We start from the raw sequence: 23507 nt of genomic DNA, 5'->3' as shown, positions 1-23507 counted from the left end.
AGGCTTAAGATGTTGAAAACTTACAGCTGCCATGTCTTTAATAAGCTTAATAATGATCTCTGAAATCTGTGTTGGAGTTGAGCCCTTCATCCACCAATGGCTTTCACCTCGTCTAAGATAACTAGGTGGGGGAGATAATAAATGTGAAAGAATTTTAAGAGTCGCAGAGAGTGTATTACAGTACCTTTTGCATGAAGAGTATATTCTATTTTACAAGCTTCTAGAACACAATTCTGAACAGATCTTTTTTTAAAAGGGGAAAGGAATTTTTTTTTACTGTATTATACAATCTTTCAGCTGTGCTTTAAGTATTAAGAGTACAACGTCTACCAACCTGGAATTGAAAATCATTGGTAATGTAACTGTAGTGACTCCTTTGCCAGCTGCCGTACCAGCTGTACCAGTTATAGTGGTTCCTTTGGCCTTTAGCTGTACAGTGAGTGCTTTGGCAATGCATCCCAAAAACATGTCCAAGATACCCAGCTTATTCCAATCTCCCTTCTCTGTTGAATGGATGATATCACTTATATCTGCTGGGGGTAACGCCTTGACCCCTATGATACTAGCCAAGCGACTAGGGGTGACTTCAGGCAACACACGCCTTAGTAAGGATGTTACCTAAAAGAAGCATCCAAAGAAACACAGTTAGCTAGTATTTTCAAAATCAAACTGAATGCATTAATTGAATCTATATAACTGTAATTGCAACTATGTCAAATTTTTAAACTTTAACACAAAGCCTCTCTATAAAACATAAAAAGCTTTATTCTTTACTAACCTGCCTCTGTACCCTGGGAGAAGCAGTATGTAGCAGCGAGAAGAGATCTTGAAGCAAAGTCAGTTGTTGAGCCAAATACTGACGTCCTACATTTGAACCACTCAGTGCCAGCACCATGGACAGCAGCTCAAAACAATAGGCATCAGATGAGGCATCTTCATCATTAGGTTGAGAGTTAGCATTCTCCTTGCTAGATATTGCATGCTCCCATTCTTCACGCACACGAGTTGCTTCCATTCGGATAGCCTGTACGATATGAGCGCAAACCTAAACACAGAAAAAAGAACAGGCACAAAAGTAATGAAAAAAGGTGAACTAAGCCATTCTAAGTAGAATAAATTGAGCCTACTTTCAATTTCTTTTAACATAGCAACTCTTATCTAGGACTCGCTCCGACATACTGCTAATTTAATTTGTAACAGACTGTCAGCACAAGAGTTACGAAGAGCTGTTACTTATGCTCTGAATGGCTGCCATTATGAAATAATATAAAGGGTTGTTAAAAACACAAAACCCATAAGGCTCCCCTAGATTATCTCCAATGCACTGTGCATTTGGTTTGTACCTGACTGTCAGTACATGGGTTTCAAAGGTGTGTTGTTTATATATGGAGTGGCAGCCATCTTGAAACAAAATGTCAGGCTGAAAAGAAAGAAAGAAACCAACCCATCAGGGTCTCTTAGGATTCTGTCCTATGTGCTCTACATTTGGTGTGTATTAGATGATAAATACAAAAGTTGTTAGGGCAGGACAGACACAGTGCTTTCATAAACCTTCTTTCCTTCAGAAAGTAGGCTGAAAAGCTGGATATTATGTCCTTTAAATTTAGTCCTCCTAAGTCATGAATTATGACCTTAACCATGAATTTAACTGCTTTTTAATATTGATACTTTCACCAAATTGGGAAGGACCAGATTTTTCAGTGAGTTCATAGAAACATGCCACTCAGAGGAGCAAAACTACACTACATGCAGAGTAGTGCAAGACCAAGGCTTAGGTTCTTGTGGGTCATTTGTATGAATATTTTGTATGAACTGACACCTATACACAAATATGCATAAGCAACTATGCCCTCTGCACATGATCCATTTGCTACAAAATGGTACAGGTGAAGTGTGTTTATACATGAATAGAGGTGCATGGGTGTCAGTTTGTTTAAGCTGTTCTATGTTTGGTAGGAGGGGATAGGTAACCACAGGTCTAACTCCTATAGAGCATACGTTGTACAAACTGGTCCTAATTTAAAATTTCACACTTAAAAAAACCTAACTGCCCCTTAAAAGAAACAGAATTGCTTTTGAATCGCTTCCCCAACCCAACTCTCTCATGTAAATATACAGGACTGCCAAGATAATTTTTTAGTTTTGCACTGGATGCATAGAGTAGATCTCAAAACTGACTGGTGCTGGCACCACTCTAATTCTGTAGATTCAAAAAGGGCCACACAATTATGTGCGTGCGTTCAAGTTCGGCCAGATTGTTTGGTACTCTCATTCCCACTCCCCTTTAATGGAAATCAAGCAAATCATGCTTTCCTCAAGGTGTGGTATGCTGGGGGGGAACTCCTTCAGGGGGTCTGGTACAGTTTGCACAGCACAGCACTAATTGAATCATTTCCGTCCTCCTTCCCACTGGCCTAGGCCATAATTAGGCTAGTCCTTCCCCTCCCTGTGGCTTAGAAGCCATGTATAGAAGTATGTGTGAAATATATGGCACTGTGAAGAGTGGTTATTATAGTATACAAACCTGCTTTTGCAAATTTGTCAGTTTACTTCTGCTGAATATGATTCCAACCATGTGCTCTTTCAGGTCTGCATCTGAGGTTGCCTTTAGACAAAAATGTTAACATTTGAAGTGAGCATATGTTTCACATTTTGGCAATATGAAATGTGTGCTTAGAAATTTAGCTGTTTCCCCCCCTCCCTTATCCAAAATAAATCCACTGAAGAATAAACACACAGCATACTTTCTTCTTCTTTAAAAGAAAATACAAGCAATAAAAATCTAAAATGGATAAACCAGTTTTAAGAGAGTAAATGTTTTTCTATACATTTAATACTTCACAGAAAATATGGATCCATCCATGTGGGATCAAGTGTATCTTATCTGTTTTGCAAGGACAAGCTCACACAAAGTTCATGAATGTAACTTTGTGAAACTTCTATTCCAATTCTAGAATGGTGGGCTAGCTCCTCCTACCTAGGCAAAGTGTAAAAACAGTTTGCTTACCTGTAACAGATGTTCTGGTAATGATCCACTGACAGTCACAAAAGTGGGTTCTGAACCTGCACAGACCCACTTCGGGATAGATTCTTTAGCTCCTTGATGCGCCCCTCCCCCCTGAGTGAGCGTGCTCCACACCTGTTACATTCAGTGGTTGGGCGCCATTTCCCTCAGTTTCTGTAGGTTGACAATGCCATACTATTTCAGTCCTTCAATCAACACATAGATGCACATCCATCCTATATCCAATACTGCCCAATGCTTGCTTCCTGAAGTAAGAATGGATGGGCGGGTTTTGTGACTGTCAGTGGATCACTACGAGATCTGTTACAGGTAAGCAACCTGTTTATCTGGATAGTGAGCCAGTGACAGCCACAAAAGAGGGTGACTCACAAGCTTTCTCAAGCTGGTGGTGGGAGAAGAAAGCTACTGAAGCACTCGCTTATGCACTGCCTGTCCAAAAGATGCTGCTGCAGCTGAACAAAAGTCTAGCGCATAGTGTTTCACGAATGTTTGATCCGAGGTCCAAGTGGCAGCCATGCAAATGTCTCTAAATGTAACGCCCGAGAGATGGGCTGCTGAAGCACCACATGCCCTTATTGAATGGGATTTGACAGCAGACAGAGGATCTGCTTTCTGCAGTTTATAGGCCAGAAAGATAACCTTGACCAGCTAGTGAGCTAGCTATTGCCATGAAGGTGTCAAACAGTATTCCCTCTAAGAGGGATTCCCAGATGTTGTTAACTACAACTCCTATAATCCCTAAGCAAAAGCCACTGCAGTTGGGGATTCTGGGAGTTGTAATCAACAACATCTGGGAATCAGAGGGAACAATTATTATTATTATTATTATTAATAATAATTCAATTTCTATACCGCCCTTCCAAAAATGGCTCAGGGCGGTTTACAAAGAGAAATAAAACAAATAAGATGGCTCCCTGTCCCCAAAGGGCTCACATTCTAAAAAGAAACATAGGACACACACCAGCAACAGTCACTGGAAGTACTGTGCTGGGGGTGGATAGGGCCAGTTACTCTCCCCCTGCTAAATCAATGGTGGCAAACTCTTGGTCTTGCCTTTGTAACACACAAAAAGCCTCTTAGTCTTTCCTGAGCACAGTCATCCATTTCAAGTAGAACAGCAGAGCACACCTGACATCCAGACAGTGACATCTCAAGTTCCAGTGATGTCACTGGTTCCCTGAAGAAAGTTGAGGGTACATCATCCTGATTCAGGTGAAAATCAGACACTATTTTTGGTTGGAAATCCGGGTCAAAACGCATAACCACCTTTATTCTGGTAAAACATAGTGCATGGCTCATCAATAAGTAGTGGTAATTCATAGGTAGTGGTAGTGCACTGAGCTCACAGACCCGCTTTGCTGTAGTTATCGCTATGAGGAATACTGTCTTTAGAATTACCAGTTTCAAAGAAGCTGTAGCCATAGAGTCAAACCGTTTCTCAGTCAAAGTAGAAAGGACCAATGATAGGCTCCATTTATAGACAAGACTTCACACTGGAGGAGACAAGTTGTTTATGCCTTTCAGAAACCTCTTACAGGCCAGATGAGAGAATACTGTCTTTCTATCCCACACAGGATGATGCAATGATATCACAGCCAGGTGCACTTTTTTAGATGCATTTGCTAGTCCAGCTTGTTTCAAGCTAGTCAGGCAAAGAAGCACCCCATGAATAGTAGCCTTTTGCGGTCGAAGGTGCTGACTCAGCAAAGGCATGGAACCTTTTCCATTTTGCTGAGTAGGTCCTTCTAGTAGAGCTTTTCTTGTCAATCAGAAGGATTTCACTTAGTAACCTATCCTACAAGCTGTGAGGTTTAATGTGCTCAAGTTGGGGTGGAGCAGTTTGTCCTCCTCCTGACTGAGCATATCGGGTTGCATCCACGGGAAGCTCTTCCACATACTGGTAGTGGTGTGCCCGAACCGGTCCGGCGGCCATTCCAAAGAATGGCCGAACTGCCGGACCAGTCCGGCCCTGCCTGGTTCGGGTCTGGGTGGGGGGTATGCCCTTAAGGGCGGGAGGGCTTGCTTAGCCCTCCCGCCTCCTTGCCCCCGCCAGCGCCCGTATTTTCTAGTATAGGGGCGCTGGAAACCAGCCGCCCCCCCGCCGCCGCCGCCGCGGCGAAAGTACTCCCAATGCCAGCCCTCCCTCCCTCCCAGCTAGCTGGCCGCCCGCCCGCTCGCTCGCTCGCTCACCGTTCACCGTATAGAAAACGAGAGGAGCTCCGGCACAGAGCTCCTCTCGTTTAGAAGGCCTCCGGCAGAATGGTGTTTTGCGCGCGCCGCAAAGCACGCCGTTCGCCGGAGGCCCGGTCTACCCGCCGGGAAAGGGCCGGGTAGACCGGGCCTCTGATCGCTGGGTAGACCGGGCCTCCGATCGCCGGAGGCCCGGTCTACCCGCCGGGAAAGGGCTGGGTAGACCGGGCCTCCGGCGATCGGAGGCCCGGTCTACCCAGCGATCGGAGGCCCGGTCTACCCGGCCCTTTCCCGGCGGGTAGACCGGGCCTCCGGCAAACGGCGTGCTTTGCGGCGCGCGCGCAAAACACCATTCTGCCGGAGGCCTTCTAAACGAGAGGAGCTCTGTGCCGGAGCTCCTCTCGTTTTCTATACGGTGAACGGTGAGCGAGCGAGCGGGCGGGCGGCCAGCTAGCTGGGAGGGAGGGAGGGCTGGCATTGGGAGTACTTTCGCTGCGGCGGCGGCGGGGGGGGGGGGCGGCTGGTTTCCAGCGCCCCTATACTAGAAAATACGGGCGCTGGCGGGGGCAAGGAGGCGGGAGGGCTAAGGAAGCCCTCCCCGCCCTAAAAACAAGGCCCCCCTTCGGTGCCGGTCCGGACTTCTCCGGACCGTGCACATCACTACATACTGGAAAGCATTGCTTGGTGCACTTTCCCACTCCTGCTCTTGAGCAATAACTTGCACACTTTTTGTTTTCCTGTGTTGTGAACAGGTCCACCTCTGGGGCACCCCATATCGTGAATATAGTGTCTAGGTAGCAGAGGTTCAATTCTCAATCATGCTGTTCTAACAGGATCTGTGATCTGCTCTGCACATCCACCAGAGTGTTTTCCTCACCATTGATATGAATCGCCATCATGGAGATTCGGCAGATGACACACCAGTTCCATATCTGCTGGCTCAAGTGGCACAGAACCCGAGACACCGTCCTGCCCTGCTTGTTTATGTAAGCCATCAGAGTCATATTGTCCAATTGAATTTGATTCACTTTTCCGCTCAGCTGGTTCTGGAACAACTTCAGGGCCAGACAGACTGCAAGGAGTTCTAGGAAATTTATGTGATGCTTTTGCTGTTGTGCAGTCCATAGACCTTGCACCTTCAGGCCCAACATGTGCGCCCCCTCCCAGTAAGGAGGCATCCATCATGACCGTCAGAGTGAGTATAGGTATCTTGAATGGTATCCCTTGCAAGAGATGCTCTCTCCGTGTCCACGAAGTTAGAGATTGGAGTACCGCTTCCAGGATGCTGAGCCACATGTTTTGGCTGCCCATGTTTTGTCTGAATGTGGACAGATACCACAGTTGCAGTTTTCACATTCGCAGTCTGTCATATTGTACTGTTGAAGTGCATGAAGCCATAAGGCCCAGGAGTACTTGAACAGTCCTCACCCGCTGAAGTGGTCCCACTTGGAACACATGTACCAGCTGAACTAGGCATTTGTAACAGTCTTATGGCAGGAACGCCCTTTGAAGGTCCATGTCCAGCATCACCCCTACGTACTGTAGCCATATTACCAGAGTCAAGTGTGATTTTTTTCCAATTGATTTGGATGCCCAAATCCAGCAGAAGATCCGTCACATAGCGGATCTGAGAAAGTAACTGTTCTTTTGATTTTGCTGTCATCCGAGTACAGAAGAAGGGTTAGGCCTTGAGTCCAAAGGTACGCAACACCACTGCCATACGCTTCGTAAACACTCTCAAGTGCTGCAGACAGCCCGAAAGGTAGGACATTAAACTGATAAGTCCCCTGCTCCCTGTGAATCGAAGGAACTTCCTGTGATTCTCCTGTATGCCTTCCTGTGATTCTCCTGTATGTGAACTTCCTGTGATTCTCCTGTATGTGAAAATAGGCACCCTTTAGATCCAATGTCACAATCCACTCCTCCTCCTGTAAGAGGGGAAGGATCACCTGCAATGTCATCATTTGGAATTTTTTCACATTGACATACAAGTTGAGCCACCACAGGTCCATTATGGGTCAGATTCCCCCGCTTTGGGATCTGGATATAATGCAAGTAAGATCTCCCATGTCTGTATGCCCACTGCACTGGACATATTGCTCCTTTCGCCAACAACTTGATGGCTTCTTCCATCAGAGTCTCTGAGGCAGGACTGTACTTCACTCCTGTGTAAACCGTAAATAATGAATTCTATCGCTTATCTGGTTTGAATTATCCTCAAGTCCAAGGAACTGACGTTAAGTCTGATGTTATGCGGCGCCATGCTTGAGCATGACTTGCCAATCTGATGGTGTTCCTGGCTCTGCCCAGAGAGATGGTGTTCCTGGTTCTGACAGATGAGGGTATCAGTAGAGAGGGTGACATTATCGAACCTGCAGTTGGGCTGGCACACCAATCAATGGTGTTGCTTAGCTGATTGTGCAGCCTTGTTTCATGCAACTTGATTTGCTTTTATTCTTGGTGTTGTAAGGCTTCTTGTTGTAGAATTGGAAGGACTATCAATAATCCTTCTGATCCGATTGACGATCATTGCTTGGTCAATGGTTATAAGCTTAGAACCTGGTATTGAATCTTTTCCATCAAAAGGTAAAGTCTCCACCACATTTCTCATATCCTGTTGAGCGTAACCAAGCATACCAATGTAATGCAATTACAGATTCAGTTGCATGATTCCGATTCTGCCAGATGCTGGGCATTACTCAGCTGTTGTCTGGTTGCCATAGCCATTTTAGCAAACGTTTCCTCAAATTTCTTTTGGAACTCTTCTGAAGACAAATTAGCACATTCATCAAAAAGATTGTCCCACAAGGTGTGTGTTTATTTGGATAAACAGGCCACTAGAGTTTGTGTAGTAGAGTTAACAGCTTTAGTTGTAGAAGTTGTAACAGGCAGAAGTAGGCAAGCTTGCACAGCTGCATCTTGATGCACAAATTGTGGAAGAGCACGTTGAGGGGTCACAACTTGCTGCACAACTGTTCGCACAGCCATATCTTGTATAATAACTAGAGGTGAGGAGACTTGTATAGCCATTGGCACCAACTGTAGAGTCTCCAATTGTCTTGCTTTCCAAGCTTTAAATGTCTTACAGTCCTCCAAGGGAACAGGCGAAGGACCCGTGGGTGCAACACCCCACCCACGCACTGTCTGTAAGCCTTGCACGGGTGTTGTAAAGCCTTGAAGTCTTGGAGAGAAGGATGCTGTTTTGGGGATAGGAAGGGGAACATCCACGATGTTCCCCTTCCTATCCTCCACATCCAGTACATGACTTAGAAAGCGCTTAAAGGTGTCCGCTGATGGAGCGCTGTCACTAGACTCCAACAGGGCTCTGTGTCAACTTTGTGACAAGATATCTCAGCATCAACATTAATGTCGACATCAAACACCAGCGGAGATGTTGCACGCTGGATCGATGCCGTAGACCTCGCCTCCAACAATGGGCATTGAGGTGTCGATGGTAACTGGCGAGGTGTTGGAGCCGGAGATAAGGATATGGCTTGAGGTGGAAGCCTTGATATATCAACAGCTGGTGAACAACTTGGCCTCTGAGTCAGAGAGAGAAACGCAGCTCGATCCCAACGCATCGATGTTGAAGACAGAGAGCATCATTGTAGCCCTGTAGGGGAGAGCATCGCCTCACTTGACTTCGAGTGATGATGGGTCAACTTCACATATTTATCCTTGAATATTTTAGGAAGTGCAGCATCTGAACTACCCTCCTCCACTCTACACTTTTCTTTCTCTTGTTGAGAAGTCTTATGTCTTGATATCAACTCTGGCTTCTTAAAAACTGAGGTTGACCCCAATGTTGACAGTATCAGCACTGGGGATTTTGATTGCATTGCTAGAGCAGTCCCTGACTTCGACACCGATCTGGGCATAGAGGGAGATCAGGGAAATAATTTCCTCGGGCTCAGAGCCTCCTCCAGAAGAGCCACTTTCAAGTGAGCCACTCGATTTTTCAAGGTCTGCTTGGAAAATGAATAGCAAACCTGAACAACTTGACTCGGCATGCCCCTCTCTCAAATAAAACAAACAGCGGTTGTGGCTGTCCATAGACAGATGACTGCCCCTGCAGTCAGTGCACCTTTTAAAGGTGGTTTCCCCCCGAGAGGTCCCATTCATGAGGAAGCAGTCCAAATACACCAATTAGATCCATAAATCAAAGATCCAGTAAACTTTCCAAAAACCATAATGAAATAATCCACCGTTGCAAACACAGCTAGTCCAAAAACGCTAAAGACAAGTCCTTTACCCATTCTGAGTCAAAGAGTCCATAATCAATCTAAATACTTTACAATTAGAGAAAGAATAGTCAGAGTCTAGTCCAAGATCAATCCATAAATGAGAGAATATATTAAAATCCAAAACACAAACTTTCTGAGGAGCCAAAGACATTGAAGAAGTGATCGCATAGGTGGTCAGAAAGAAACTGAGGGAAATGGCAGCCAACTTCCAAATGTAACAGGTGTGGAGCATGCACACTTGGCGGGGGAGGGACACATCAAGGAGCTAAAGAAACTACCCAGAAGTTGGTCTGCACAGGCACAGAACCCACTTTTGTGGCTGTCACTGGATCACTATCCAGATCTTATCTTCCTGAGGAAGTTACACATTAACCATCACTAATTAGTGAGACCATGTAGGAATTAGAGAAACAAGAGTGTTTGGCAGTCTAAACCAGGGATTCTCAATGTTGGGTCCCCAGATGTTATTGGACTTCAACTCCCATAATCCCCAGCCCCAGTGGCCTTTGGTTGGGGATTATGGGAGTTGAAGTCCAATAACATCTGGACCCAACATTGAGAATCCCTGGTCTAAACAACAAGGCTTTGGTAAAAACTTGCAAGCTATAATGCTTGGCACCAGAATTTCATCAGAATTTTATGACTTGGATATTTGAGGCAGGATGACTGACATTTTTCCTTTGAGAAAATCTGCAGGAAGCAGAGGGCTAGCACTGGAGTATGGTTTAACTTCTGCTGCTACTTCTTTAGAAATGGACCCAATCAGTATTTATTTGGCTAAAGCTTTTTGGCGAGATAAATTTTGGCTGCATTTTGCAGGACCTGGAGAATAAAAAACTGGCAGAACTTGAAATTTAATGGTTTATATTCTTCCAAGCACATGAGAGCTTTGCATATTGGTCAGTGTTGGAAAGGAAATTCAAGCAAAAAGCACATCATTCAAAGCTTTTGCCTTTTGATATCACAGCCAAAACTAAACGGCCAGGGCTGAGTTCCAAATCAGGAACAAGCACTCATGGGACAACCATGTCTGCAGCTGCAGCTTTGTTTGACACAGGAGTTTCCATTGCTGGGGAAACAAGTGACTATGTAGCTTGGAAGGTTGTACTATGTGTGTTTAGTGTTTCCTTGGATCATAGCCATCTCTCTCTCTCTCCACTTCTTAGTGGAAAGCTTCCTACAATGACTGTGAGGTGTAGATACAGCATTTCAAATAGTGCCAGAACAATATATTGCTAGCACAGCTATGTTGAGGTTCTTACAATGCAAATGACAATAAATATGGAAACTCTGAAATATTGGCTTGGTTCCAAAGATCACTGAACAGTAGGAGAAAATGTCTTTGTGCTGGTATGCGAATGCTTGTAAAAATGCCAGTGAAAAATTACTACAGTGCAGACCCATAAAGTATCAGAACTGCATTACAGCACAAGAAACACGATGTATAAGTTTGTAGCATATAAGCACTAGCGGAAGATGCAAAACTTCTGATATGAGATGTATGTGAAATTTTGTGCAAAAGGAAGAACTCTTTTCAATTTGAGAGTCGCTTATTTTACACATCACTCTTTGGCAAGGTGAGAAAGAGCCCTTCCATGAGAGGAAAGGGCTTTCTGTTAAGAGAAGAGTATCTTTGGATACAAGTCAAAATAAATGATTTGCTATGAGTTGCCCAACACTCTTTGACAGTTAGTATAATAATTTTTGTAATTCCATGAAATATTTATAGTCTCAGCATTTATATAAGCTTTTACTACAGAATCTAATATGAAACATTTTAAATGGTGTGTGGAAATGCCACTGCTGAAGTAGTTAAGGGCGATGTAATCTAACTTAGAAAATCAAGATTTGAAGAAACCTGCACTGTTAGTTTTAGAATAGTAGTAATTGTAGAATACAAATAAATACATTGTGTACTTTTTCTTCTCCTTCAGGTGAAGATAGCAATGCTTTTTCTTCTTGTTCTGGGGTTGGCTCAGCATCTCCAGATATGAGTTTGCCAAACACCTGTAAAAGAACATGAAAGGGATAATACAATGATTCAGGGGTAATCTACAATCTTTTATGCATCTGCTTTACAGTATTAAAGTATTTGTGAGCACAATTTATAGCAGGTATCTAACTTCTCAAATGCTAAGTAGAAGGCAAAGGGAAAAAATATACTAAAAATAAACTTTTAAACATATCACATCTAAACTGAATAAATCTACTAAAAAAAGGCCACTGTTTGCAAAGTCAAACAGTTGTTCCAATGCTGTTCCAATGCTGCAATGGCAGTGTTTGTTGCCAACAAATAAAGGAGGTGATAGCAGATGTTTGCATTTATATTTTAGCTGCAATTAATACATGAGTAGCTTTCCAGAGGCATCTGGTGGGCCACTGTGTGAAACAGGATGCTGGACTAGATGGGCCCTAAGCCTGATCCAGCAGGGCGGTTCCTTATGTTCTAGTAGCAACTACAGGCCACAATTATTTCAGGCTCCTATTATAAGGCATTGCCTAAAACCAAAGACAAATTCTACACTAAAGGACATGTATCCTTGGGGGCGGGGAGAGGAGCTGTTGAAGAGTAAAGAACACATTTGTGTGTGTGTGTTTTTTAAGTGGAGAATTTATTTTAAAATGTGTGGAAGATGTATACAATACATAACTATATCAAACAGAGAAAATGAGAAAACTGTGGCCTGAAGCACAGTAAGCAATTTAGAATGATGTGCAAATGAAGATTTAGAAGCAACAGAATATAAAGTAGGAAGGTTTAATTTTAAACTTTTTCCCCCCTGAAGGAGACTGGAAAAGAATACATAAGGTTCCCTGACTGCCTGCCATCCAAGCCGGTCCAGACTTGCTCAGCCTTAAAGATGGAACTACACAAGCCATTTCAGATAATTTACAATGCCAAAAGTAATTTGCTCTGATGCAATTCAGGGTCTCACCTGAGATGTAATCAGTCTGAAGACTCTCAGTGTCTCAGCTTCACAATTCCTTTGCTGAGCTACACTTGCTGAGATCTGGCCTGCTATTTTGATGCTTTCACCATCCTTCCACCCCAGTACTTTCACCTGTCTAACTCTCAGGGTGTTTTCGGGACCCTTTAATTCAATTTTGATGATATGATTATCTCCACCTGGAAGTTCACTTGTAACCCAGCCAATGTGTCGTGAATCCAAGTCAACCTAAAGAACAAGAATATGAAGACCAAAACAAGAATATGAAGACCAAAACTTGCAGGAAAAGCATAACATTTGCTAGTAACGGCTACAAAAGACCATTTGTAATGAGTTGGTTCACACATGCATGTTCATTACTCATTGACTGCAGCATCAAGTGATGGCTTGTATGTGTGAAGGATCATAATCTCTAACAGTACATTCATATCAACCAATGTCAGTCAATTCAAATAGTTTTCTGACTGCAATAATGATACATATGCATATCTGAGTCAGCCTTAAGAGATGTTGAGATCTTCTTCTTTGTACACAGGGTTAGTCATTTAAGGCTGATACAATACTTGATTTCTACAGATCACCTGACTGTTTCTTACAGGCAGTGAATGAGGGACAGGATCCTAAACATAAAGGAGGGGAGATGTTTAATACTCCTCAAATGGCATGTGTATATGTTGTACAAAGCATTAAGGTGCATGTTATTCATAAACACAATGACTGATTTATTTACCTGTTTTATTCTGCAAAGATCTTCTACTGCTTTGCCCGTTAAAAATGTCATTGAAGTCACTTTGTTCTACAGACAAAACAAGAGAGCCCTTTTCAGATGCTTGGAATATTAACTGAACAGTTAATAAAGAATATGAATAAAAGTCATTTTATACTGAGAAGCAGAAAATGTAAATAATGGCAGAAATATCTGGCAAACATGAAAAACTATGCTGCTGAAAGGATCTTGAAAAATCTTTACAGAATTTGTGTGATACAAACTCACAAGTCAACTGAAACAATCTGCTCTGCTGGGGGCCTTTGGTGAACTAGTCAGTCCTCACAACTGCTCCCGATGAAGCCTGATACAATGGGCTGATGTATGGCAAAACTCTCTTTGGTCAGTGGATCTCTCTCCATTTCCAAACATGATTTTATAACTAAAATCATTTGCCAACATGATGTGAAGCCTAACACCAGTGTTTTCCCTTTCACTAGAGCTTCTGTGCAGGTAAAATCTAGCCTTGGAGTTGCACAAGAGTGCACTCGCACAACAAGTTGGAAGTGTGTGCTCATGGTCACTTGCAAGTTATTACACAGCTGTGCTCTTGTGCTACTCCACCAGGGCTCGATTTTACATGAACAGCAGCCTCGCAAGGAAAATGCCAGTTTTAGGCTGTGCATCACGCCAGCCACTATCTCAATTTGCAAAACGATAATGTCAGCAATGCTATTGATTGCTTCAACATAATTCAGTTGGGAAATGTCAAAGAATGAAATTTAACTCTCACCCCAAGATCCCGCGAGTTGTCAACATGGACAGATACATAGCGAGCATTAACTCCTTTGACACAATTAATTGTAATGTTTTTAGTCTTGTTTTTATCTTCATCTCCTGATTCCCAGAAGGTTTCAGTTGACCCATCTGTCAAACTGCCAATCATGGCCGGTCGGCTTGAAGTTTTAATATCAACGATGCTAGTAAGGTCTTTTAGACAAATTACTATACATGATTCCTGTCAAAAGAATAACATTTCAGAGTCAAAGAGGCAACACAAAAGTACCTTGCTACTGTGGTATAAACAGATTTATTAAAATACTGAAGTGAGCAGACTTGCATCATGGTAGGACAACAAACTGAAGTTAACATTATGAAATGTGGTTCCCCTCCCCTCATTCCTCAGCTTTCTTCACTTAAATGAGAATAGCATCTTTAAGTAGCATAGGAGAAAGGAGAAGGTACAAAAGGAATGGATGGGGAAAGCCATTTTGAGTTCTGAAGGACGTTTTCAGTCACCTGCTCCCAGAAGAAAACCTTCCTGTTAACACTAGTACAGACTGGTTAGCATGCCCAAATCCTGGAGAATCTACTTGTTGTGCTTAAATTATATATTACAATGCGAATGTTTTCCCAGTAAATATATACTCATGGGAAATATACATTTGGGGAAACAAAATATTTCAGCAACCTACATTTTAAACATTTCTACATATTTTGCATATTTCTACATTTTCAGAAATATGTTTATTATAGTTATCATGGTATTTTCAGATATGACTTGCCTGACTGATTGCTTCAAAGCCAGACTGTATGCTGATACTAAAGCTCTCCTCACTATCTCCATCATCAGATTTCGACAGGATGTTGTTAATGTGATGGAATACATTGCTCTGGTGCAGGAACTGGTGATCAGACTGCTTGAATTTCAGGCTCCAGCATCTGAAAAACAAGTTAAGAATTACACTTCTTCAGTTTAAAAACATCTGCACAAATACCACTAGAATAGATCTCATCTTAGATACTGAAAAGCAGTCAATGCTCTCTATGGAGTATTCAGTTATCCAATGAATTTTCATAGCTCTCCTCATGATAAATACAAGCAAAGGTACACCTCGGTAATATGGGAGCCTGGACCTAAAGGCCTTTTGAAGCCCCCCTCCCCTACAAATTAAGCGTCATCATGCTCCATCAGGCGAACACAACACCCAGGACAGACTGAAGGGATTTGGGGGTGCCCAGGGGCTGTGGAGTAGACATGTGCCCGAAACGTTTCAGAAGCCATTGTAAAGGCCTCCGAAACGTTTCAGCGCTGGGAGGGTATTTGGTGTTTTGGCGCCAGTGGGGGTAGTACTTTAAGGGCGGGGGAGGGTGTACTCACCCCCCCACCTCATTTCCCCCGCCGGCACTCTGTAAACTTTAAGCCCCTGGGGGTGGCAGCGTTCCTCCCTGCCGCCCCGTTCCCCCCATCGGCCGGAAGTGGCGAGCACACATGCGCCCGTCATGTGTGCATGCGCGCGCCCATCTGCCATGTGCGCGCATGCACAACGGGCACACACACATGCTACTTCCAGCCACTTCTGGCCGACAGGGGGAACGGGGCGGCAGGGAGAAATGCTGCCACCCCCAGGGGCTTAAATTTTACAGAGTGCTGGTGGGGAAAATGAGGCGGGGAGGTGAGTACACCCTCCCCCACCCTTAAAGTACTATCCCCCACTGGTGCCGAAGACTCTTCATGCACATCCCTACTGTGGAGGCCCTAGACTTCGGCCCAGAAGTCCAGGAGTAAGAGTGCCTCAAAATACAAGCCTTTCATGCATTATCTCAAAGCACAAATATGCAGAAGGGGCTACATGTCTCTCACCCATGCGAGATTCAATGCAAACAGCTGACAAAATGCAGGAAACCTTCAAGGATCTAGAGGCCAACAAAAGCTGAAGGATGTGAGGTGCAAGTTTCATCTCTTTTGAATGACTACCCTGCTAACTGAACCCTGCAGTTACCCCTGCTAACTGAGCAAAGAGGCACCTTTTAAAAGTGATGATTCTCTTTACTGAACAGGGGGAGAGCAACTGGCCCTATCCAGCCCCAGCACAGCATCCCTCCCATGGCTGCTGGTGGTGTCTGTCTTAGTTTCTTTTTAAATTGTGAGCCCTTTGGAGACAGAGATCCATCTTTATTTATTTGTTATTTCTCTTTGTAAACCACTTTCAGAACTTCTGTTGAAAAGCAGTATATAAATATCCGTTGTTGTTGCTGCTGCCCTGGAATAATGTACGGAATATGCTATATTAGTGGCTCAAAGAAGTAAAAAGAGTAGGGTTGAGCTAAAGAAGAGGCATGCTACATGGGGAAAAAAATAAAATGAAGTCCCCCTTCCTTCCTTCTTTGCTCTATCCTTTATTTTGGTCAAGTTGGCTATGGAACAAGATTCAGCTTCTCTCTGAAATGGCTTTCTGATGTTACCATGTAGCCAAAATTTGAAAGGCTGAATTATACTATTGGGAAGACTAGACAGAGTGATAACAGTGATTTCTGGACTGACTCTGATTTGGCCTTGTGACTTTACCACATAACTAAATAGGTTTAGTGCTGACAATGTGATGTCAACATGTTGGCTATGTGATATCCAGTTTGCAGAAGAAGGTCCCCCCACCCCTCCACACTTTATGAAGTGATTCAGAAGATGCAAGCTGGGGACTGAAGCAGGAGTAAATAGCATACAGAAAAAATTAAGCGGAAGAACTCACTTCTTTGATTAAGAAAGCAAGACAGAAAGAAAGAAAGAAAGACAGACAGAAAGAAAGACAGACAGACAGACAGAAAGACAGACAGACAGAAAGCTGGACAGACTGCTGCTGTCTTGAATAATTTTGTAGATGAAAATGTGGCCAAATCCTAATACAGTCATCCCTTACCAACTGCGAGAGTTCCGTTCCTGAAAAACCTTGCAGTTGGGGTGATGTATATATCAATGGGAATGAGGGGGTATGGGGAACTATAGTTGCATATGGACCTCAAAAACAAGGAGAAAACATTTGCAAGTACTAGAAAACCACTGCCGCTAACTGCTTTAACTCTCCTCTCCCCATTGGCTTTGCAAGGAATAAGCTGATGGAGGGAATGACACAGAACAAGCCACCAGCCCCAAGAAGTGGATCCACTTCTGCCCCACTACCCTCCTGTGTGTGTGTTTGTTTTGGCATGGAAACCTCTGGCCAAGCCTGCCACTGGGCTGTGGAAAGGAGGGGAAGAGGTGGGACTAGCAGAGCGCCGGGGAGTTTGCTTCTTTCTGTTCAGAACGCCAAGCACCAAGCAGTGGATCCATTTCTGCCCCCCTCCATGTGTGTGTGTGTGTGTTTCTGCATGAAAAAGAGTCCTGTGCAGAAACCTTCCAGCAGTGACAGGAGGACAAGAGGAAGGAGGAGGGCGGCAGCGTGCTGAGGGGAAAAGCAGCATACTGAGCAGAAAGAAGCAAGCTCTCCAGCATTCTGGTAAACCCTTCCTCCTTCCCCTCCTTCCTACAGCCCAGTGGCAGGTTTGGCCAGAGGTTTCCGTGCCGCCCTCCCCCCCCCCCCAGGGGCAGAAGTGGATTCTTGGGGCTGGCAGCTTGTTTTGTGTCATTCTCTCAGCCAGCTCCTTCCTTGCAATGCTGAAAGGGAGGGGCTACCATGAGCAGGAGCAGCTCTCACAGCGGCGGCAGTTGCTGCTGCTGGGCTGTTTGCACTTTGCAAGGAAATGGAGGTATGAGAAGGAGGCATGTGGACAGGGAAGCCTCTCTCTCCCCCCTGTCTCTTACAAGCAAAATCCTGGAGAAATCCTGGGCAGATAGATCGTAGGCACCTGCAATTGGCGAGGGATGATACTGGAGCTGGAGATCATCCTCCCTATGCCCTAACACGTTTAAATCCAAACATGTACTAGCTTGAAGGAAGGGAGGATGAAAACAAACTATTTTAACCCATTTTTAAATATAAGAACCCTAAGCAATTCATGTCTTTGGCCATTTCAACCAAGCAGGGGCAGGCCACCTTCTAAGAGGGGGCCATCTTTAGCAGCAGATTTTGGGGGTACCGGTGGGGCCCTCACCTGCTTCCCTTTGCCAGCACCCACACCATGGAAGCAGCAAGCAGTGGCATAGTCACTGTTCCATGATAGTCGTCCTCCTCCCCTTCCCACCTCCACTCTCACTCTGCAAAGAGGAAGCATACTGGGGCCAGCAGAGTGCTAGCCTGGAGAGAGTCTGTGGAAACACTCTAGACTAGCACTCAGCTGTCCAGCTCAAAACATTTCCTCCTCCCCCTCAGATTCCTGGCTTTTTAAAATCCAGTGTGGGAGCAGAGGAGGAGGAAAGTGAAGTAAGTGTGGCAGCGAGGGTGGATTGGGAAAGGGCAAACATGATGAGCTGGGCTGGGGGCGCGTGTGCATGAAAGAACTAGAAAGAGAGTAAACAGATGTGATGGCCTGGACGATGGGGTGGAAGGAGAGTGAGAGATACTGAAAGCGGAATTGGCCAGTACTTCAGAGGCTGTGGGAGAAGGTGGCATATTGCTCCCCTCCCTCAGATGTTACAGGGTGTGAGCAGCAATTGCAACCAAGAATAAAGCATGCCAACTTTGCCTTTATAAGGGAAGGACTGCCATTTCCCTTTGCTCCCCATGTCAGGATAAAATTATGCAAAAGCTCCCCTGTATAAATAAATCACAGCAAGTATGTATAGCAAATACACTAGATATAGTCCAAGTGCTTGATTGCCTAGACATCTGGACATTGCATTTTGGTTCCTAATGTGTCAAGCAACATGTAGACCAGTGCCTTAAAATAAAATCCCTAATACAACAGTAATTGAGACATATTAATCCTCCTGCTAAGCATATTTAAGTGCTAAGATTATTCTAAACTTCCCATTGTTCAATTGCTTTCAGATATTTTCTGTAGGTAGTACCTACCTCAGAGCCATCTGTTGTAAGGAACTTCCACTTGGGAGAGACATCATGAGGTCAGAGATTGTCTGTAGCAGACGGTGAAAAGTATGGGGTAATGGGTGAGCTGCTTCACCAGCAATTACTATGTCCGACAATGGGTGTTCACAGACTCTTGTATCTTTTTCCTACAATTGCAAGCAACATGAGTAACATTTAATAATTTGTTCTCTGTAAGGAGGACACACTCAGTCTAGCTCTTCTCCATATGTTCTCCATTTCTCCTGGACTCATTCAGGGTTCAGTATAAGCTAGAATTGCTACAAAAAGCTTTGGAATTATACTCGCATGCCTTAACAACTATCAACTGGTGTAAAGCTTAATTACATGGCCACAGATATTCTGGTTTAATTCAAGGCCTTCCTTATGGTCTTGAATTTAGGTCCTTCTTTACAAATGATGTACCCACACTGTTAAAAAGAAAACTGGAGCAATTTTAATATTTTTTTCTATGTGACTCTGCTGAAGTACTAAGGGTCCCACCTTAATTGGTCTTGTTAAAATTAAGCTAATATTATGTAATGAAGACAAACATTTCTTAATAGTTTAAGTCAAATCACTTCTGAAACCTGAGGATTAAACAATTTTTAAAACAAAATGACTTATAACTTCCCTTTAAAAAGGTACCAAAAAGTCCAATACTGGATAATTTAAACTAGTCAAATATAGTGATTTCTATCAGGGCAGAGGAATGTCTAGCCTCTTGCCATTAGCAGTCAGCTAGAGTAGAGTTTAAAACTTTTAAAATAAAAAAAACCCCTTCCATATTCTTAAATATTTCCTGCATTTTATGAATTATGCAACTTCACCCAATTTCAAGATTAATACCAATATTTGAATTATAAAAGTTCCCCTTCTTAAGTCAAGCTAAAAACTGACCAACAAAAATTTACCTAAGTATTTAGAAATAATTCTTAACTAGCTGGGCCACGTGCAGAGTATCTGCACCTCTAGTTTCCACCCCGCCACCGTTTTCTTCCCATGCCCACCCACCGCCATTTTCTTCCCCCCTGCCGCCATTTTGTTTCCCGCCTTGCCCACAAGTCTTTCAGGCAGCTCCAGCACTTCCCTCTCCCCCTGCTGGAAGCTTGTTCGCAAGCTCTCGCAAGAGCTGTCACGCATGGGATTAGCGACGTGTATGCCTTAGAGAAATTTAGATAGATAGATAGATAGATAGATAGATAGATAGATAGATAGATAGATGGATGGACTATAGCATGATGATGATGTATTGTGTTATGGTCTACACACTTGTTCTCCACAATGCATCATCATCATCATCATCATGAATGATAAAATAACTTGCAAGCACTTCAACTTACTTGCTCTGCATTTTCTTTATTTGCTTTATTCTCCTCATCCTCTTCCTCCTCAGGCTCCACCGGGGCAGGAGTAAGAGAAGCCACAAAATGCCATAGAATGTCATGAAGGGACGTCGTTTGAATGACATTGCACAGAAGCCAGTTAAAAGCCTAGAAACAGCAAGTGGTACAGCTTAAATGCAGAGGAAAATTGGAGAGTAAGAGATCATAGTAGAAACCAAATAATACAAATCCAACCATTTTATGTGAATAAAAGTCTGACAATTGTTTTGATACTTTAGAATAAATTTGACCAGGATACCCTCCCAAAAATTTAACAATGATTTAAGATGGCTGTCATCACACAGTTATTTTTAACAGATTTTTCCATACAGAACTTTGAGGAAGGTGTTCTAACATCTAAATAGGGATATCTTGGCTCAAAGAATCAATTAGTATACATGTGAAACATCTTCTAGACCTCCAAATTTGTTTGCTATAAATTGTTATGGGTTACTGTACAAGTCTTTTCATTAGTACAGTCAATATACAAAGTAACCCTGAATAACTATTGAAGAAGTTATTTTGGTATCATTTTATTTAGAAAATTGAAGCACAGTTCAAAGTTAGAGGGAGCCTCATGGCATCAGTACAATCCTCCACAGTGCTGATTCTTCCCCTCTCTTGAAGTGGCTTCTCATTTAAAATAGTTTTACCTATGTTTGCATAATGGGTAATTGGCCCGAGGCATGAATTTCCCCCAGTTCTGTTTATCAAGATCTTTTAAATTGGAGCTGTCTTGTTCTTTACCCCTGATCAATGGTTTTTGCCAGGATGAGAACACTGCACATCCAATGAGCCAGCACAGCTTAGAGGTTAGAGTGTTGGACTAGGACCAGGAAGACCTGAATTCAAATCCCCATTCAACCATGAAACTCACTGGGTGACTCTGGGCCAGTCATGTATATCACGGCCTAACCTACCTCACAGGGTTGTTGTGAGGATAAAAATAAGCAAGTACAATGCTCTGAGCACCTCGGAGGAAGATTGGGATATAAATGTAAAAAAAGAAAGGCAGGCTGAAAAAACTTTGCACATATACAGAATATATGGAGTCAAGCTATACCAAACTGCTGTTACTCTCTACTCACTGTTACTACAGTGAGAAAGAGGAGATAAGAGAGCCAATGAAAGCGGATGTGGGGGTTGCAGTTATAGGGTTTATTCAAAAGAGATATCTTTTCCATTACTTATACCTCTATTAGAATGTCCTGGACATCCCCGCCCCCAAATTGAGACCAAAAACAAGGGAGCAATAAAGCTTGCATTCTAGGTTAGAAGTACCACTGTGAGGAGAATAAGTTACTGGTACGACATTTGTTAGAAAGATGTATTAATACATGAAATACCTCCATAGCAAACACACGGCAAGCTGATTTTCTTAAAGCTTGTTTCATTGCTATTTCAAGTCCCTCCAAGTCATGATGCTGAATTACAAATGCCAGAACAGGCCACTGGAAGTTTCTCTCTCCTTTGGAAAGAGAGCTGTGGGCGGAGATTAACCGAGAAAGTTCAGGAGATGGATGTCTCAGAAGAGAGGACCCCACTTCTATTCAAAAGCATAAACATATGTATACATTAGATGGATTAATTTTTTTGTTGTAACTATGCAAATAAAAATGTTAGTACATTAATAGTAAATCTAGAAGCTATACAAACAGATTGCTGCTAGTGATTAAAAATCATCCTATGGATTCCAGCTACATGGTACTTACAGAAGACAGAGAACAGTAATTAAGATTGGCAGGACCGTAATACTCAAGAAAATGGTTGGAATTTCTGCCTGATTCTGCAACTTTTTGATGCCACATTTACAATTCTAGTCCAACTAAAATTAAAAGTTGATGTGCCAAGCAAGTTAATGCATTTTTAATGGATTAAGTGTAGACTGCAGCCAACATCTAAAGAACGATTTCTGTGTGCACATCAGTGCTTTTGAATTTGTTTGAGAAACTCCCATGTCATATGGCAAACTCTTTATGACAAACAGAGAGGAGTTTCAAAAGCAGTTCACAATATGACATGGGTGTGTGCAGTGGCTGGTGAAATAAGTGTTGTTGTTTTTAACACTGCATTTACAATTAAAAATTCCAAGAACAAAGTAAAAGTAGAAAAAGTAAAACAAATCCAAACACAAAGTATAAGTCCAGCTCTTTACCTGCATCACCACTGTTGACTCTTCTTCTGGGGATGGCCTTTACCCGTGCAGGTAGGATTGAGTGTTGCTTGTCATATTCTGATGCAACGACGGAGTAAGACCTTTGAAAAACTGTGCGCTTTGCAAGGTCTGTATCTGTGATGGGACTAGTCTCTAAACTGGAAACAAGTCAAACAGCTAATTAAAATCCTTCCATTCTTTTTAGATGTTATAAGGAATGTGGCAAACAAATTATTCCTTGCACATGACTACCTCTACTGTCAGTAAGAGAAATTAGTATATGTTTTCTGGCATTTTTTGACAAGTAACTTACAGTCTTAAAAAATTGCAAACGAATTGTCTTTAAACAAACAATATAGTAGTTACGATACCGACACATATTAACATACACATTAGAGTACCTTGGTGGCATGGATTTCATGTTACTTTCAGGCTCCTCAAAGACATTAGGACTGGCATCGGGAGTAACAGATATATAAGGTGCAGGTACTGAAGTTGAACGCAAATATCTCATCTCATCCTGAAAGAGGTTGTCATCTTGATAGCCAACGAAGTTCTCATGATGATGCCTGAAGAAAGTTGGATACTGAACGTTATTGAAACCAAACCTTTTTCAAACCAGTCAGTCTAAGTGCATAAACCAGACAGACATTCTTACAAATCATGATTAATAGCAAACTAAACATCTCTAAGCACAATTGGAAACAACTGTATTTCAGTAACAAAAAGATTATTCCCTGGAGAACCTGAGACTGCTGCTACTCTCTGTGGAGAAATAAGATGCAAAAAACCGTGCAGAGGTAATTGCTCAGAGACTAAAGAAATTACTAATGGTAGCGGAACCTCTACTAATACTGGAAAAGTAACCAGAAATTCATATGGAGGGGGAAAAGGCAATAATATCTGTGAAACAAATTCAAGATGCTATATTAGAATGAAACCATATCAATCATAATCCAGCAAACTGGAACAAGTACCAGTGGTCTAACAAAAGTTCTACACATGCATATACCCAAATGTTTAAACTCTAGTAATAAAACAACGATATAGCAAGGAGTGAATATACATATGAACAGACATATGAAATTACTACAAATAAATGTATATAAGTCC

General features: G+C 42.9%; 1 protein-coding gene across 14 annotated transcripts in view; it reads right to left on the bottom strand.

Annotated features, from left to right (window-relative positions):
• MYCBP2 (MYC binding protein 2) overlaps positions 1-23507 on the bottom strand; it is a 259460-nt gene that overhangs the window by 24962 nt on the left and 210991 nt on the right. For 11 of the 14 annotated variants that reach the window (XM_053305497.1, XM_053305501.1, XM_053305504.1 and 8 more), the window contains 14 exons: positions 22796-22963; positions 22395-22552; positions 21586-21785; positions 20198-20347; positions 18843-19003; positions 14679-14835; positions 13907-14131; positions 13138-13203; positions 12396-12635; positions 11368-11466; positions 2525-2605; positions 779-1045; positions 335-618; positions 25-121 (listed from right to left, as the gene is read on the bottom strand). In XM_053305497.1, coding sequence (XP_053161472.1) covers positions 25-121; positions 335-618; positions 779-1045; positions 2525-2605; positions 11368-11466; positions 12396-12635; positions 13138-13203; positions 13907-14131; positions 14679-14835; positions 18843-19003; positions 20198-20347; positions 21586-21785; positions 22395-22552; positions 22796-22963 — 2353 coding nt within the window. The remainder of the gene's footprint in view (positions 1-24; positions 122-334; positions 619-778; positions 1046-2524; positions 2606-11367; positions 11467-12395; positions 12636-13137; positions 13204-13906; positions 14132-14678; positions 14836-18842; positions 19004-20197; positions 20348-21585; positions 21786-22394; positions 22553-22795; positions 22964-23507) is intronic. The other 3 variants (XM_053305498.1, XM_053305511.1, XM_053305510.1) reach the window with 1 other exon arrangement.

This window comes from Hemicordylus capensis, chromosome 3, assembly GCF_027244095.1.
Source record: "Hemicordylus capensis ecotype Gifberg chromosome 3, rHemCap1.1.pri, whole genome shotgun sequence".
NCBI classification, from domain to species: domain Eukaryota; kingdom Metazoa; phylum Chordata; class Lepidosauria; order Squamata; family Cordylidae; genus Hemicordylus; species Hemicordylus capensis.
The sequence above is the reverse complement of the archived record's forward strand: the minus strand, read 5'-3'. Positions and strand labels throughout refer to the sequence as shown.